General features: G+C 38.4%; 1 protein-coding gene across 1 annotated transcript; it reads right to left on the bottom strand.

Annotated features, from left to right (window-relative positions):
• Positions 1 to 1406: 1406 nt before the first annotated feature.
• ccn1l2 (cellular communication network factor 1, like 2) lies at positions 1407 to 14558 on the bottom strand. The gene is made up of 5 exons (XM_052094703.1): positions 14288 to 14558; positions 9801 to 10014; positions 8915 to 9250; positions 4322 to 4521; positions 1407 to 3897 (listed from the first exon to the last, which is right to left on the bottom strand). Exons 1-5 carry the CDS (start codon positions 14360 to 14362, stop codon positions 3595 to 3597), a joined length of 1128 nt encoding a protein of 375 aa, XP_051950663.1. The 5' UTR covers positions 14363 to 14558; the 3' UTR covers positions 1407 to 3594.
• Between the last annotated feature and the right edge of the window lie 434 nt (positions 14559 to 14992).

Here is a 14992-nt window from a genome sequence, read left to right as displayed (position 1 = left end):
TGTATTGAAAAGATGGACCAGGTGTAAATGGAACCTGCCTTTGTTAAAACATCTCCTTTTGTAATCAACAGAAGAAAGAAATTGTCTGTCAAATGCTTACAAGTGAATGCTCTTGTCCATATAACTAAAGCAATCAGTTTTAAGCTTGAAAAAGGACAAAAAGCACAATAAAAGTAAGTCCACATGACTTGTGTGCAGTATTCCAAGCCACATGATTAGCATTTTGTGAAATGTTTTTTTGTTGTTGTTATTTACTGAAAATCTTAAAACATTTCACAATTACAGTTGCACTTCTGCATATTTAAACTTGCCAAGTGCACACTTTAAGTCTTTAACCTCATGCGGCCCCATGTCCACATGCGTGGACATTGTATTTTGGCTTTGCTATACGCATATTCTAAATATGCATATTCTAAATATGCATATTCTAAAGTATGCTTGTTTATTAGGTTCTACTACAAATCAAAAAAGGAAATGGAAAATGCACACAGCAGTCACTCTCGGATCACAAGAGGTTAAGTTTGGCAATCTGTTCACAAAGTCAGTCATACACAAATTACACAAAGCTGCATTGTTTCTGAAATTGTTTAATTTTTTTCTGACAAACTGATCAGCAAAGCCATTTTTATCACATATCTTAACTATACAAATAGTTCATTCTAATATAAGAGAGCATGTAGAAGAATTTATAGTATGCCCAAAATGAAGCAGTCTCAAAAAAGTCACTCACTCCACCTATAATGAAGCCTGTACACTGTACAAAAGACAAAGCAAGCTTATAGATGTTATAGTCTTTGCTTTCATATTTATACACTTAAAAATTCTGTCTCTATCCTGCTTTGAATACACATGTGGAAAAACATCTGTACATCTAAATGTGAGATTACAGAAGTATAAAGAATGAACAGAAATGTAATAGTTTAAAATCTAAATATTTTCGAATAGTAAATTGTCATTTTATATTATATAAATGTTATCTCTTGATCATTTAACCCAGTTGATGATGCTATACAATATGTTGCAACATAATGTCTGTAACAATCTCAGTGCCCTCTTCGCCACAATCTAGTGCATTCTCTTGCCCGCCGCCAGTGATAGGAAGTCATTCATGTAAAGCAAAATAAATTCCCTTGTCATTCAAGATACAATAGAACTCTTCAAAGCTAAAAATATTAGAATAAATAATCAAAGCAGAAAGATCTAAGACATGGGTTAATGATATTCAACAGTGTACAGAAACATTTGAAGATGCTTATAACAGCCATAACACAAGATCTGCACAATCATTTTCATTATTACACTCCAAAAGCAAAACAAGCCATAAGAAACTATATTTTGCAAAAACAAGATGAAGCTTATTTTAGAACCATTATGATATATTGAAAAATATGTACATTTCCCTCAAGTACTCATGATGGGGCAATGCTATATATGTATATATTACTTAGACAGTGAACTACTGTATTTATAAGAGAATAGTGGGTTGTACTAAAAAAAAAAAAAACGTATAAATAAAAAAAAACATCTGGACACATTACTGCAAAAAAATTAGATTATTTCTTTTTTTACATTGCGGTTATGGGAATTTGTGTAAAAATGTGCCAAAATGTTGTTACAAAGCAAAAAAAAACTATATATAATGGTCCTTAATACATGCTTCCTTTTCATTGTGCAAAATATATTTCCTTATTTTTATTTATTTATTTATTTTATTCTGCAGTGAAATGTGGCCTGCACTTGTTTTTGTAAGATTCACTCTTTAATGCTAGAACAAGACCTGCAGGCCATAGCAAAACAGAAACAAATAAAGTGCAAAAACATGTTCTATATACAAAACTAGAACAGATTCTAGGGACTAAGATGCATTGTTGAAGTGTATGTAGATAAAGGTGAAAGACCATCCCAGAGAATGGAAACATCTATTTGTAGTGAAAAGTGGATTTTAGCCATTGTGGAACGATGGCGAGTTATACTCAGGGCTGGCCCGTGGGTTTGTGGGGCCATAGGCGAAATCACGGAAATGGGCCCCTTATTTAAAGTCATAACTTTAAAACATCCATAGAACCACTGCAAATGTGATGAACAGATTTATTTGAACAGAAATCACTATTAAAGAAGCACTACACTGTATAGTTCGGTAGATGACAAATAAAGTGTCCAATAGCTTTTTTTCCTAACATAAAGAAGTACAAATAACTAGTGTCTCAATTAATATGAGACATTACAGTTATTATAGTTACTGGATAACATTATACAACAAGGTTTGCATTAGGTTTCATTAACAATGTATAATAACACTTTCCAGCATTTATTAATCTTGGCTAATGTCAATTTATAAAAATTTGATTGTTTATTGTTTGTTCATGTTAGTTCACATTGTATTAACTAATGTTAACTTATACAATAAAAATGGACTAGTATATATATAGAAATGAACATTAACCAAGATTATTAAGTGTTGTTCATTGTTAGTTAATGTTAACTAATGCTAACAATACTTGAAATTCCATTTTAACTACCCACATAACTTCGCATAAAGGTTTATTTAGAGCAACAAAATCTATGAAAACAAAAAGATGGCCAGAATATGTGCAGAAGTGAATAAAAAAATCAGGGGAAATAAGGTAACTACATCTAGGGGGGTATAAATAAAGGTAGAATGTATAATTATGTATAAATAAATTACATCTTTTAAATAAGGCCATAAACACAACACTTCGAAATATATATTTGTAAACAAATGTAAAGAATAAACACATACCTCTTAGAGAGCAGAGCTCTTTGCAGATTAGATTAGGTTAGATTATTTTCCAGATTAATTGCTCATATTTTCACTCTATGAGAGTTTTTTGCCTTTATATTGGCAGTGTCTGAATTCCATCCCCTGCAGATTATGCTTGAGAAAACGTGAAAAGCCCTAATGATTTGACAAGTGATGTTTGCTATCCTTTACACAAAATAAGCCTCAAAGCAATATTTTTCATAACTTATTTCCTACGTTTCTGTCAGGCTTGCACATTATTCATCAAGGTGTGCGATCTGTGTCTAATAATACTGATATAAGAAGCCGTGCTTCAGTTCCCAGGATTGTGAATAAATTATGCAGATTAGTGTGTACTGCTTAGCTTTACATCTTGCCGATTGTAGATACACTGCTGTTATTTTATTTGTTGTAACTTTCAGATATTTGTCTTTTCGTGATTATTCAGAGCTCATTTACGATGTTTTTAGATTTCACTGTCATTATGATCTGTACAGTATGTTAAATGATCAGGTTCAGGCATGTTGCACATTTTCCTAAATGTGTGAGTGGTAGAAACCATTGGACTGCGAAGAATTTCAAAATAAAAGTCATCAATGTTTTTTAATCTTATGACTTGTTCATTTATTTTGTACGTGTTTGCGAAAATGTCAGGGCCCTAGGCGGCCACCTGTATCATCTGTAGGATGGTCCGGCCCTGGTTAAACTGTATGTTTGTGTTTGAGTGTAGGTATTGGTATTGGTAAAGTGATGAGGGCTGAAGTTATGTGTGTGTGTGTGTGTGTGTGTGTGTGTGTGTGTGTGTGTGTGTGTGTGTGTGTGTGTGTGTGTGCTCATTGAGAGAAGGTGTGTATATCATCGCTATGGCTCACTGTGAGTGTGCGACCTCTCTGATGTCCACAGTAGCTTTTGCTGCAATGGCAACGCTGAATCCACATGACATTTCGTGTCATGTTCTCTCCATCTGGGCAGTGGAATCGCAGACGTGCTGTACGGGTTTTGGACGGTTGACAGCACCTGCCATCTATGCACGATCCACACGTACGAGAGCTGTAGCGGCGAGCTGTAGTGCAGCCAGCAAATGTTATCTGCTCCAGTTCCCGAGATCTCACGGTTCGTCTACACTTCTTTCCTTTCTTATTGACATGATAAGGAAGAAGAAAACATTATTATCCATTAATAACATTGTAATAACTACAGACAAAACACAGCTGGCTCCCTTGAGTTTAAGGGGCTAAAGCAGCATCCCCATCATGCCTCACAAATAGCACTTCTCATGCATATCGCACAGGATTTCAAGACTTTTAGAATTTTGAATACAAATATATAGCACAGCCAAGTATTGTGTAAATAGTGCTCCATTTTTATTTAGATTAAACTTCTTTTCTGTGTTGAATAAACAACAGTATATGTTTCATTGACATTACTTTGACAGTATAAATATACTCTCAAATGTTCTAGATAGGTGTATTAATGAACTGAACAACTGACCTGAACATTCAACTGAACAAACGTACACCTGGTTTATTCAGTGTGTAATCGCATTTCAGCATATCTCACCTTCATAGCTGGAATGATGTCACATTCTCGGATCTGACAAAGGCGTGTATCTCTAACAAGCTTGCACTCTACATTACTATTTGTCACACGACTTGAGATGCCAAAACCACAGGAGGCGGAGCATTCTGACCAATCGGTGGTCTGTGGGAAACATTCAGAGGATAGGAAAGGAACCTGAGACACTGGCAAGGATGCCCACTCTGCAGGATAAATGAGAAGGGAAAACTATAAAGAACAAAGAACTTGCAATCCATTAAACACAAAATGGTATTTTGTGTTTAATGGATTGCCCCCCCCCATCTGCTATTGGTTGGCCACAGGAGCGTGTCCAGATGGTGAGGTGGGTTTGGGTTTGGTGGCATGGAGTGGCCCTGGTCCCGCTAGAATGTTCCTGGCGCCACCCCAAAATCTAAACTGTGTGTAAAGCAGTTCAATGGAAAGGAGGAGGCAAGAACCGGCTTGACGACATAAGTAATATTTTAATGATTAACTTAAACCAAAGACAAACACACACACATGACGGACATGTCCGTAAATGATCTCTCTATCCCGCACCATCCTCCGCAGTCGGCATTTATCCCTCTCGGAGGCTTGATTAGTCTGATAAGGGACCGGGTGTGTAGAATCACGACCTGGCCCCGCCCTCCGCCCTGCAACACTGTGATTTGTCATTTTCCAAATAGGAGGCGGACCTTCAATAAAACCAGACTGAACCTTGTATAAATAACCCCCAGTTATTTATAGCTTTGTTTTTTGTTTGTTGATTATATGAGTATAACATACAAATCCTCAAGATGTGTGTTTTTATGTTTTTACCATTATTATTTCCCTTTTTGCCTATCAGGACTTTTATTTTGATGTGCCTCTGAAGAACAGGAGAGTGAATGGAAGAGAAGAGGGCAATCAGGACACTATACATAACAGTTAATGAGTCACAGTGTAGTTAAAGGAGTTTTAAAGTGGAAATTTGCCCATTTGGTTATTTCTTTTTTATCTAGTACCTGGTTGATAAGGGCACAAGGTCAGTAATGTTTATTTGATGTGTTTATATTTTGTATATTTTTGCCTTTATGTTAGTTACTTTGGTTTAGGGTCAGTATGTTGTGTATGCTTAGATGTTAGGTTAAATGTGGAATTGTTTTGTAAAATAGCCAGTTGTGTTGTTTCATTGGTTTGTTTGAAGACAATCACAAACATCAGGGACCATGACACTGAAGTGGACAAAAAATGGTTTCATTCACCGCGAACACGTGAGAAAAAAGGACTATGATCCTCCGTCCTGTTTGAGGTCTGCACTACCATGTGTGTTTTCTCTCTCCCGAACTGTTGCATCCAGCTGCCTTTATCCCTCTCCTGGGTTGATTAGCCTGATTGGGGACCCTCCTCTTCATCACAAACATTTTCCTTGATCTTTTGACATATAAGTGGCCATTATACTATTAAAAACATACTGGAATAGAAAAAGAGCATTTATTTAAACCAAGCTGCAAAAAACATCTCGTTGGGAATTCGTGGAACTTGTGACATCACAAGGACCAAATACATCTGCATATGCAATGCTTATTTTTCGTCATTGCACCCTTTGCCTCACCCACTGGTGCTCAGAATCAGTCACACAAGTGAAGAGCAGATGGGGACTGTAATGGGAGATTCATCCTAAGTGGACTTACACAGAACACCTTCATGTGCCTGTCTGGATTTAAATGATTTTCTACATAAATATGCACAGACAGACATTTTTGACTGCTTAATACTTATCTCAGTCTGCTTTTAAAAGACACAAATTACAACACTGAAGAGGAGAAGCTCTCTGTCATTCAGCTGAGCACAGATGTGTCAAAGACACCTTCTTTCGCCCATCTGCTTTATTTCTAGTTGTTGGTGTATGAAAACATGATGGAATGACACTAGAACCTAGATGTGGATGTGTCTTCAGCATATTTTAGAGTGGATTGTATATTTGGCTCATAACATAGAATCAGAATCAGAATCAGAAAAAGCTTTATTGCCAAGTACGTTTTTTACGCATACAAGGAATTTGTTGTGGTGTTGTAGGTGCGTTCACACAGTAACAAGAATAAAAATATAAGCAATATAAATATGTCCATGCAGTATCAATTAAAATTAAGTATAAAATAAAAGAGAGCAGAGTAGTGCAGTGAAAAACATACCAGTCAACTCAAGCTTTGCAAAGTGTTATTGAAGTATGGGGCAGTTAAAAACACTTGGACGTGGTGGCAAAAATGTGAGTAAATGTCATGTCATGTCTGTTTGATAATTGATGGTGCTGACACAGTATATACACCGGACACATCCATTTACGTGACGCGATGCAACGTCTTTAGTCTGTTTACACCGGGTCGTGTCGACACATACTTACTAAACGTTTATTTGTGTTGTTTGCGGTAGTGCATTCAGACTTAATACAAAGGATGTCTCTTAAGAAAAGATGCACAAAAAAAAAAGAAAATTGGGGGGAGATCAGGAAAACAGTTTTAATATCAAATTAAGTAGTTGTTTTTAAAGCACTGTTTCATTAATCTAATTGTCTTTGACAGTCCAAATATATGACTAAATTGAGTATCCTACACAAAAACTGAAATCCATGCACATTTTTTATGTGTAGGCCTATGATAAAATTAAGAAACATCTTCAATATATTCTTTATTTACTCAAAATAAAACAATAGCCTACTTGATGGTATTACTTCACGCCACGGTGGCGTCATCTCTCCAACTACAAAACACACAATTGCACAGAACTACTGTGTTCATATTAGCAGTGTCCATAACATTTATGCAGTTTAAAGACACACAATATACATATAAAATTATACTGAAAAATACTAAATTAAAAATATAGCTGCAAGCAGCAATGACTGGCCCAAGCACCAAGGGTCCATTTCCACCTGGTGACTTTCAGGAAACAATGCAACGTGGACCCATGCGTTTGGCATTTAACATTATTCTAAACAATTTTGAAACAATTTCTGTAAATATATGAGGACTATTTTAAAGCCTGTTGTAAGAGCCATACTTCCTGCTGCCAGGTGGTGGCGCTATGACCATGACCCAAAATAGTCACAACCATGTGATTAGCCTCCAAATCTAAATATACTTCTCAATTTTGATTGAAATCTTTTGATAAAAATCACACATATCGAACGCCGTTCGATATATATATAAATATTAGGCCTGTCGATTAGGCCTGTCGATTTAACGCGACAGGCCTAATATTAATTCAGTGCGATTATTTTTTTTTTGTAAATACACAATTAATCGCAATACCCCCGGATTGTAATAAGGAAGATTCCTGAGAATTGCATGGTTGTAGTACCACCTGTTTGAAATGTCATCTGTGTGGCAAAGCGCAGTTTATACAGTGAACAAAACAACCAGACAGCACAACACAAACATGCGTTACGTTCTTGCATTCAAAACACTTGATGGAGCGCAAATCCGAACTAAGGGATCTCAAGATGTGTTCTAAGTATTAAACTATATTTAACTTGACACAGTGACCTAAAAATTTTATGTTTATGAAGCAATGCACCCGAGACGCTACACAAGCATGTCTGACGCTTGTTGAAATTGACGGGTCATAAAACAAGCCCTCATAATAAATCTCAAACTGATTGACAAATTCACTTGCGAAATGGTATTTGTGAACTGTGTGCCAATGATTGACTTATGTTCATTAATATGGTAGTAAACAATAAATTGTATTCTAAAGCATTTTTTGTATTGTCTTATTAATGATTAACTCTTCTGCCACAAGAATGTAATGCATTTTAATTATCTGAATATATATATATATATATATATATATATATATATATATATATATATATATATATATATACATATAATTTTAATATTTAAAGATAACTATGTATAATTATTTCATCATTAAATATTGAATAATTGTTATATCAGGGGCTTTCTCAGCAAATATTGTATAAGCGATTAAATGCGATTATTCAGGATTAATTAATCAGGACATCATGTAATTAATTTGATTAAAAAATGTAATCGATTGACATCCCTAATAAATATATATATATATAAATCTGTTCACAATTTAGCATCTTCAATGTCTTGGCATAATGTTGCCTAAATTTAGTGACAGTCACATGAATCCCCTGGGGTGTAACAGTTCTCTGTAAAAATTGAAAATAGAATTATATATATAATAGGATTATTATATAATAATAATCCTAAAAAGAACAATAGGGTCTCCACACTTCCAGTGTTTGGGCCCTAATAATAATCCTTAGAAGAACAATAGGTCCTCCGCTCTTTCAGTGCTTGGACCCTAAAAATAAATGCTATTTGGAGTCTTCTGTGTTTTGAATTATTAACAATTAATAAATTATTTCTCTAAGTAACATTTGACTATTAAAAATTCCTGAAAATCGACATATCTTATTAGTATTATTATAATTAAAATCAGGCATGTTGAGTTACGCTTCATGCCACCCTTGAATGAGTCTGTGCCCCGCATGGGCCACCCAAGTCAAAAATATTTAATAAAAATGTATTAATCACCACTAATAAAATAAGATAAAGAACAGCAATGTAAAAGCACACATACCTTGATAGTTGCCCCTTCTGGACTGGAAGCTGTTTACATTCTTTAAGAGTCTGTCAATGTGGTTGGTCAGGTCCTGATGAGGCAGGGGGTCCAATGGGTCTTCTATGATGCTGTTATCATAATCACACACCCACTCCTCACAACAGCCACCCGGTCGGGTCTCCAGATGAGGATTGGCACAGTTTCTGCTGGGCAGAGGGACGTGGTGTGGGCACAGGGGCATACAGCCCACAACACCATCCATACAGCTGCACTGGTACTGACAGCTAGGCTGGAAATCCTCCCCATGTTGATAAACAAGGCCTCCAAACTCACACGGGCGTCCGTGTGAATCAGCTGAGAGATTGAGACACACTAGTTCATGAGCTTTTCAGTCATTCAGTCTAAAAAGAGCCTCTGACATACTGTAGTAAATCTGTACATAGTATATTATTTAATGCACTGGATTCCCTGACCTTTAAAAAATCTAACTGACATCTTTGTCAGTGCCACACTAAACACCAAAAAAAATATATATATATATTTAAGAAATATATTTACATTTTTTGTCAGAATATTCTGCAAAATAGGGAGATGTTTCAGTTAGAGCCACTTTGAATGTTTTAACAGTATAATAATTCAGATTTTTACACTTTTATATACATTTATTATAGTGGGGAAGGTTAAATAGTCCAAAGACGAAACATTATGTCAAATGTTCAGAAGTCAGGTAAAGAGACACTATACAAAAATATAAATAAATGCTATCCTAAACTAGAATGATTTATTTATTCATTTTCAATTGTCTTTAAAATCATCCTATGGAACTGAAAAGTTAATTTAACAGAAGTTCACCCATAAACACATTATTCTTTGAAGCAGAACAGTCTCTGGTGCTCACTCTTACCTCTGCAGAGACCATGCTGAGGTTCCCCTCTGGCCCCTAGGTGGCAGCGCAGGCCCTTGACATGGTCACAGGGCCGGTCAAGGCCACAGTCTTGGTTAAACTGTTGGGCGCACACCTTACAGCAACCACACCCATCCAACACCCAACTCACTCCAACTGGGCAAGAGGGTAGAGACGGAGGGCATGAGCATGGGCGAGAACAGCCTCTGGTCACCTGGCGAATGGGAGGTCAGAGAGATGAGAGAAGAGCACACATTCCCATCTCTGTTACATAAAATTGAGGAGTCATACAGGAAATGGTTTCACAGTGTAGGTGGGAGTTTTCAGGCCAATGTTTTTGTAAGTTTATATGAGTGGGTTTTACTGTGTGTTTACAAATACACTGACTAAAGAATTCAGTGTTGGAAATTTGATTACATTTAAATTAAACACATTTACTAGTGAATTAATACACTGTAAAAAGTGAAATTGAGTAGTAATTACGTTAGGAGCAACTGACCTGATCTGACCCTAACATTATTTTTCTTGGAGTAAGTGAATGTATAGTAGTTAGACTACATTTCCCTTACAAAAATGGCATTGTCGCCAAAGGTTTGCAGCAGGTTCACTACTACCGATGAAGAATTATGGCAATCATTGCCATCAAATATTGGAGTATTATTGCCCAGGTATAACCATGCTCATGAAGGCAGATTAATTGTTCATAAGAAAAATGTCCTGAGGGTAAAAACTGTTCTTGTGCCTGGATGTCCTGGCGCTGAATGCTCTGATTTGATGGCTGAACCAAACCAGACAGTAATAGATCTACAGTACACAGGACAGACTCAATGATGGCTGAGTAGAACTGAGTCAGCAGCTCCAGTAGCAGGATGAACTTCTTAGCTGGTGAAGGAAGTGCAACTTCTGCTGAGCCTTCTTCACAATGGAGTCTATGTGGGTGTCCCACTTCAGGTCCTGAGAGATGTTAAAGCCAAGGAACCTGAATGTCTCCACTGCTGCCACAGTGCTGTACAGCAGTGTTTCCCAACCACTGTGCTTCGGCACACTATTGTGCCATGAAAGATTGTCAGGTGTGCCATGGAAAATGATCAAATCCCACAAAATAAATCAGGGCTCCGGACTGAGACTTTGCTACTACAAATTTGTCTGACTCTCTGATTGTGCTCTGTTGTTTTTTGTTCTGTATGAGAAATATCAAATGGCAAATGTTCCAAACGAGAAAGGAAACAGCTTTACCCGGATCAGTCAGCACAGAGATGTGCATTTACACGTGGACCGGTCTCGAGCACTCAGCCGTGCAGACCATCATAAACAGAGCTGCGAGTAGCCCGGGCTGGGTCACGAATTCGCCATTGATTATTTGTTTAAAACCTCTATGAAAGGTCATAATGTGTCGATGATCAATCCAGTTTAAAACTGTATTAAATGCCCCAACATTCTAAACAGCATTGAAAAGGAATAAATGAGAAATTTGCACAATGAACAGATAGAAATGAAGGTTTCAATCCACACATCCCAGATATTAAAAAAATATTTACAAATTTATATCAATATACTAGTGAGAGAATACAATTTAATTTCAGAATGTGTTTTTCTTATGAAAAATGCCATAATTTGATTAATGCTTACTGCTAATCATGGTTTTACTTTTGGTTACTATGATCTTATTGCAAATGCCACAGTTAAAACTATCCAATGGAACTTTCCTTCTGTGTAAAATCTTTTCTAATGCCCTCTGATCGTAGAAAAAGGCTTTGTTTGTCTTCAGATGACTGTATTTTAATCATCAAGATCCTGATAAAAAGAAAGAAACCGTGAAAGAAAACCAATTTTCTTTCAGTTGGACCGGTGCAACCAACTTAAGTGCTGGTGCGACCATTTGTAGAATTTAACACCGGTGCGACCACTCTTAAATGTTAGTCTGAAGCCATGTAAATAAATAGATAAATAAAACATTATTTGATGCACCATTTCAAGAATTAATTTGCAAGAACAATTCTAAAATTAAGAAAGATGCAAATTTGTTCTTTTCTTCATTATCCAATTAGCACTCTTGCCACCTGTGATCTCATTACCGTTCCTATGTGACTTGCGTTTTTTGCATAGCCAGATTTCAAACATTACGAGTAAACACAACTAAAATGGACAGAAAACATGGAAGTTCTTGAAAAGGAAAATGATCAACGATGGTTATGTGGGACAGTGGGATAGAGGTGTGCCATGGGATTTGTTTAATTGTAAAAAGTGTGCCGTGGCAGAAAAAAGGTTGGGAAACACTGCTCTACAGGATGGTGAGGGGGAGAGTGTGGAGGGATGTGGCAGGGCGGAGGGCGGGGCCGTGTTGTGATTATACACACCCGGTCCCGTATCAGGCTAATTATGCCTCCGAGAGGGATAAAGGCCGATGGCAGACGGTGGTGCGACGAGAGAGAGATCGTTTACGGACATGTCCGTCGTGTGTGTGTGTGTGTGTCTTTTTAAGTTTATCATTAAAACTATTATTTATATGGACAAGCCAGTTCTCGCCTCCTCCTTTCCATTGAAATATGTTACACTGGTGCTGAAGCCCGGAAAGGAGGAGGGATGCCCGTCGCGGAGTCCGCGACACTGCCGTCCACTCAGGGGAGCGCCGCTGCCATCCACCGGGAGAGGGAGTAGACCGACCGCCCGGACGCGGTGAACGGCCGCCGTCTGTGAGGCGAGTGGGGACTGAACTCCCCGACCGCCTGGAGTGATCGGAGCCGCTGCCAGGGGTGCAGGAGAGCCCTGCCATCCCTCAGAAACGCGGAGGGGTCGAAGGAAGACCGCCGTCCGCGAGGGGAGGAGGGAAGTGTCTCCCCGACCGCCTGGAGCAGTAGGGCCGCTGCCAGGGATAGAGGAGTGTCCCCATGAGTCGCCGAGAACGCGGAGGGGCGTTCTGACCGCCATGGGTCGTGAGTCTGACTCCGGTCTGCCCGGGGAGAAGTGGCTGTCGTCTGCCTGAAAGGGTAGAGAAGTGATCGAGGACCATGCGACGGTGTATCGGAGAACCGGCGAGTAGGTTTTTTTATTTTCATCTCTCTCTCCTCTCTCTCTCTCACTGCCGCTCTGCATTGGCCTTTTCCCTCTCGTTTAAATTTTACAGTGTTATTTGAGGGGGGTACTACACTGTTACAGGAAGTACCCCCATTTTAATTATTTCTGTTTCCCTCCCCTTGTCCCCTCCCTCGTCCAGGTAGATGGGGATGACCTGCCGGCAGACCAGACTTAAAGCACGCCCTCCCCCAGGGAAAGGGTGGGGGGGATTTACATCAGGCCAGGGGCTCCCCAGCCTGAGAGAACGAGGGAGGAATGTGGCAGGGCGGAGGGCGGGGCCGGGATGTGATTATACACACCCGGTCCCTTATCAGGCTAATTAAGCCTCCGAGAGGGATAAAGGCAGATGGCAGACGGTGGTGCGACGAGAGAGAGATCGTTTACGGACATGTCCATCATGTGTGTGTTTGTGTCTTTTTAAGTTTATCATTAAAACTATTATTTATAATAGACAAGCCGGTACTCGCCTCCTCCTTTCCATTGAAATAAGTTACAGGGGATTTCTCCTGAAGTCCACATTCATCTCCCCTGTTATGAGCGTGTTCATCTCAAGGTTGTTTTGAGTGCACCAGCTGTTCAAACCTCCCATCTATATGCAGACTCGTCATAGTCACGGATGAGGCCAATGACCATGGTGTCGTCTGCAAACTTCAGGAGCTTGACAGAGGGGTCCTTTGCAGTGCAGTCCTTCATGTACAGGGAGAAGAGCAGTGGAGAGAGAACGCATCCCTGAGTAGCACCAGTGCTCATAGTGAGGGTCCCGCATGCAAATTTCAACAGTCTCACTAGCTGCTGCCTATTTGTCAGAAAGCTGTTGATCCACCGACAGATTGTGGCTGGCAAGGAGAGCTGGGTCAGTTTAGTTGAGAGAAGATCACACATGAAGGTATTGACAGCTGAACTGAAGTCCACAAATAAGTTTATATCACTGGTGCAAACCGTGCAGTTTCATGAATATTTGGGTAGAAAATTGATTAAAATGGCTCAAAAACATTGGTAAATATGACTTGAGCAGTTCAGAGTAGAACACTATTTCATGCTCATTAAAATTTCAGAAAGAATGAGCACTATTGGAAGCACCAGAGACCATCTGTACAACAACCTCAAATGAGGTTGCTCAAATGATAGCTCAAATGATAGAGGATGTCACTAGTAATGCCAAGGTTGTGGGCTTAAGACCCATGAAACACATACAGTACACTAATAAACGGTACAGTTTTGAATGCATTGTAAGTTGCTTTGGAAAAAAGTGATTGCCAAATGCATATATGTATTGTGATTAACTAACTTTATCTCACAACATGTCTTAATAACCTATTTTTAATTTCTCAAAGAGAAAAGAGCTATCAGATATGAGTGGATTTCTTCTGCTATGTTTATGCAGTTGCATGCAGTGGGTCAAATCTACTCACCTCTGCTTCAGCTGAGTGGACAATAAACAAGAAGATGGTGCAAATAACTGTCTTTAGATTTCTTCCAGAATACATTTCCAAACAATCCCCAAAACATGTAAAATTTAAATAAAAGATCTGTCATGCAAAAATCTGTTTTATCCAAAGAGTCCACAGATCTCAGAATGTGTCACATACATTATCTTCCAACTGTTTGTCAATTTATTAAATTATACAAAGCTAGTGAAATCAGTGCTCATCGGTCAGACTAGTTACTAAGCTAAAAGCTATGGCAGGCTCATATCCCAGACCCTTCGTCAGTCTTACAGAGGATTTTCAAAGAGGCAGGTCACCTTATAGAGAGGAGAGAGAGAGAGAGAGAGAGAGGCCATCTGACATCCACAAGTGTTTGTGTGGCTGGGGCTCTTGGGACCAGGGTGTGAATGCAAAACAGATTACAGTTACAGTGGCCAAAAAAAGTATTTTAGACACTTAAAATGTTACACAAATCTAATTTCACTTTCAGAGCTATTTTTGCAACAGCTTTTAACCAGATGGTGATTTTTTAGTGGATGTATGAAGTCAGTTCCGCTCAAATTCACACAGGTGTCCTAGCAGAGGATCCACAGGTGTATTTCATCACATTAACTATGAACATGTTCCACTAACATTTGACAAACATAAAGTGTCCTAATACTTTATCTTAAGTTTGAACAGTTGATCTGT

This window comes from Xyrauchen texanus, chromosome 27, assembly GCF_025860055.1.
Source record: "Xyrauchen texanus isolate HMW12.3.18 chromosome 27, RBS_HiC_50CHRs, whole genome shotgun sequence".
Taxonomy (NCBI): domain Eukaryota; kingdom Metazoa; phylum Chordata; class Actinopteri; order Cypriniformes; family Catostomidae; genus Xyrauchen; species Xyrauchen texanus.
Note: the sequence above shows the minus strand (reverse complement) of the source record. Positions and strands in the feature narration are given on the sequence as shown.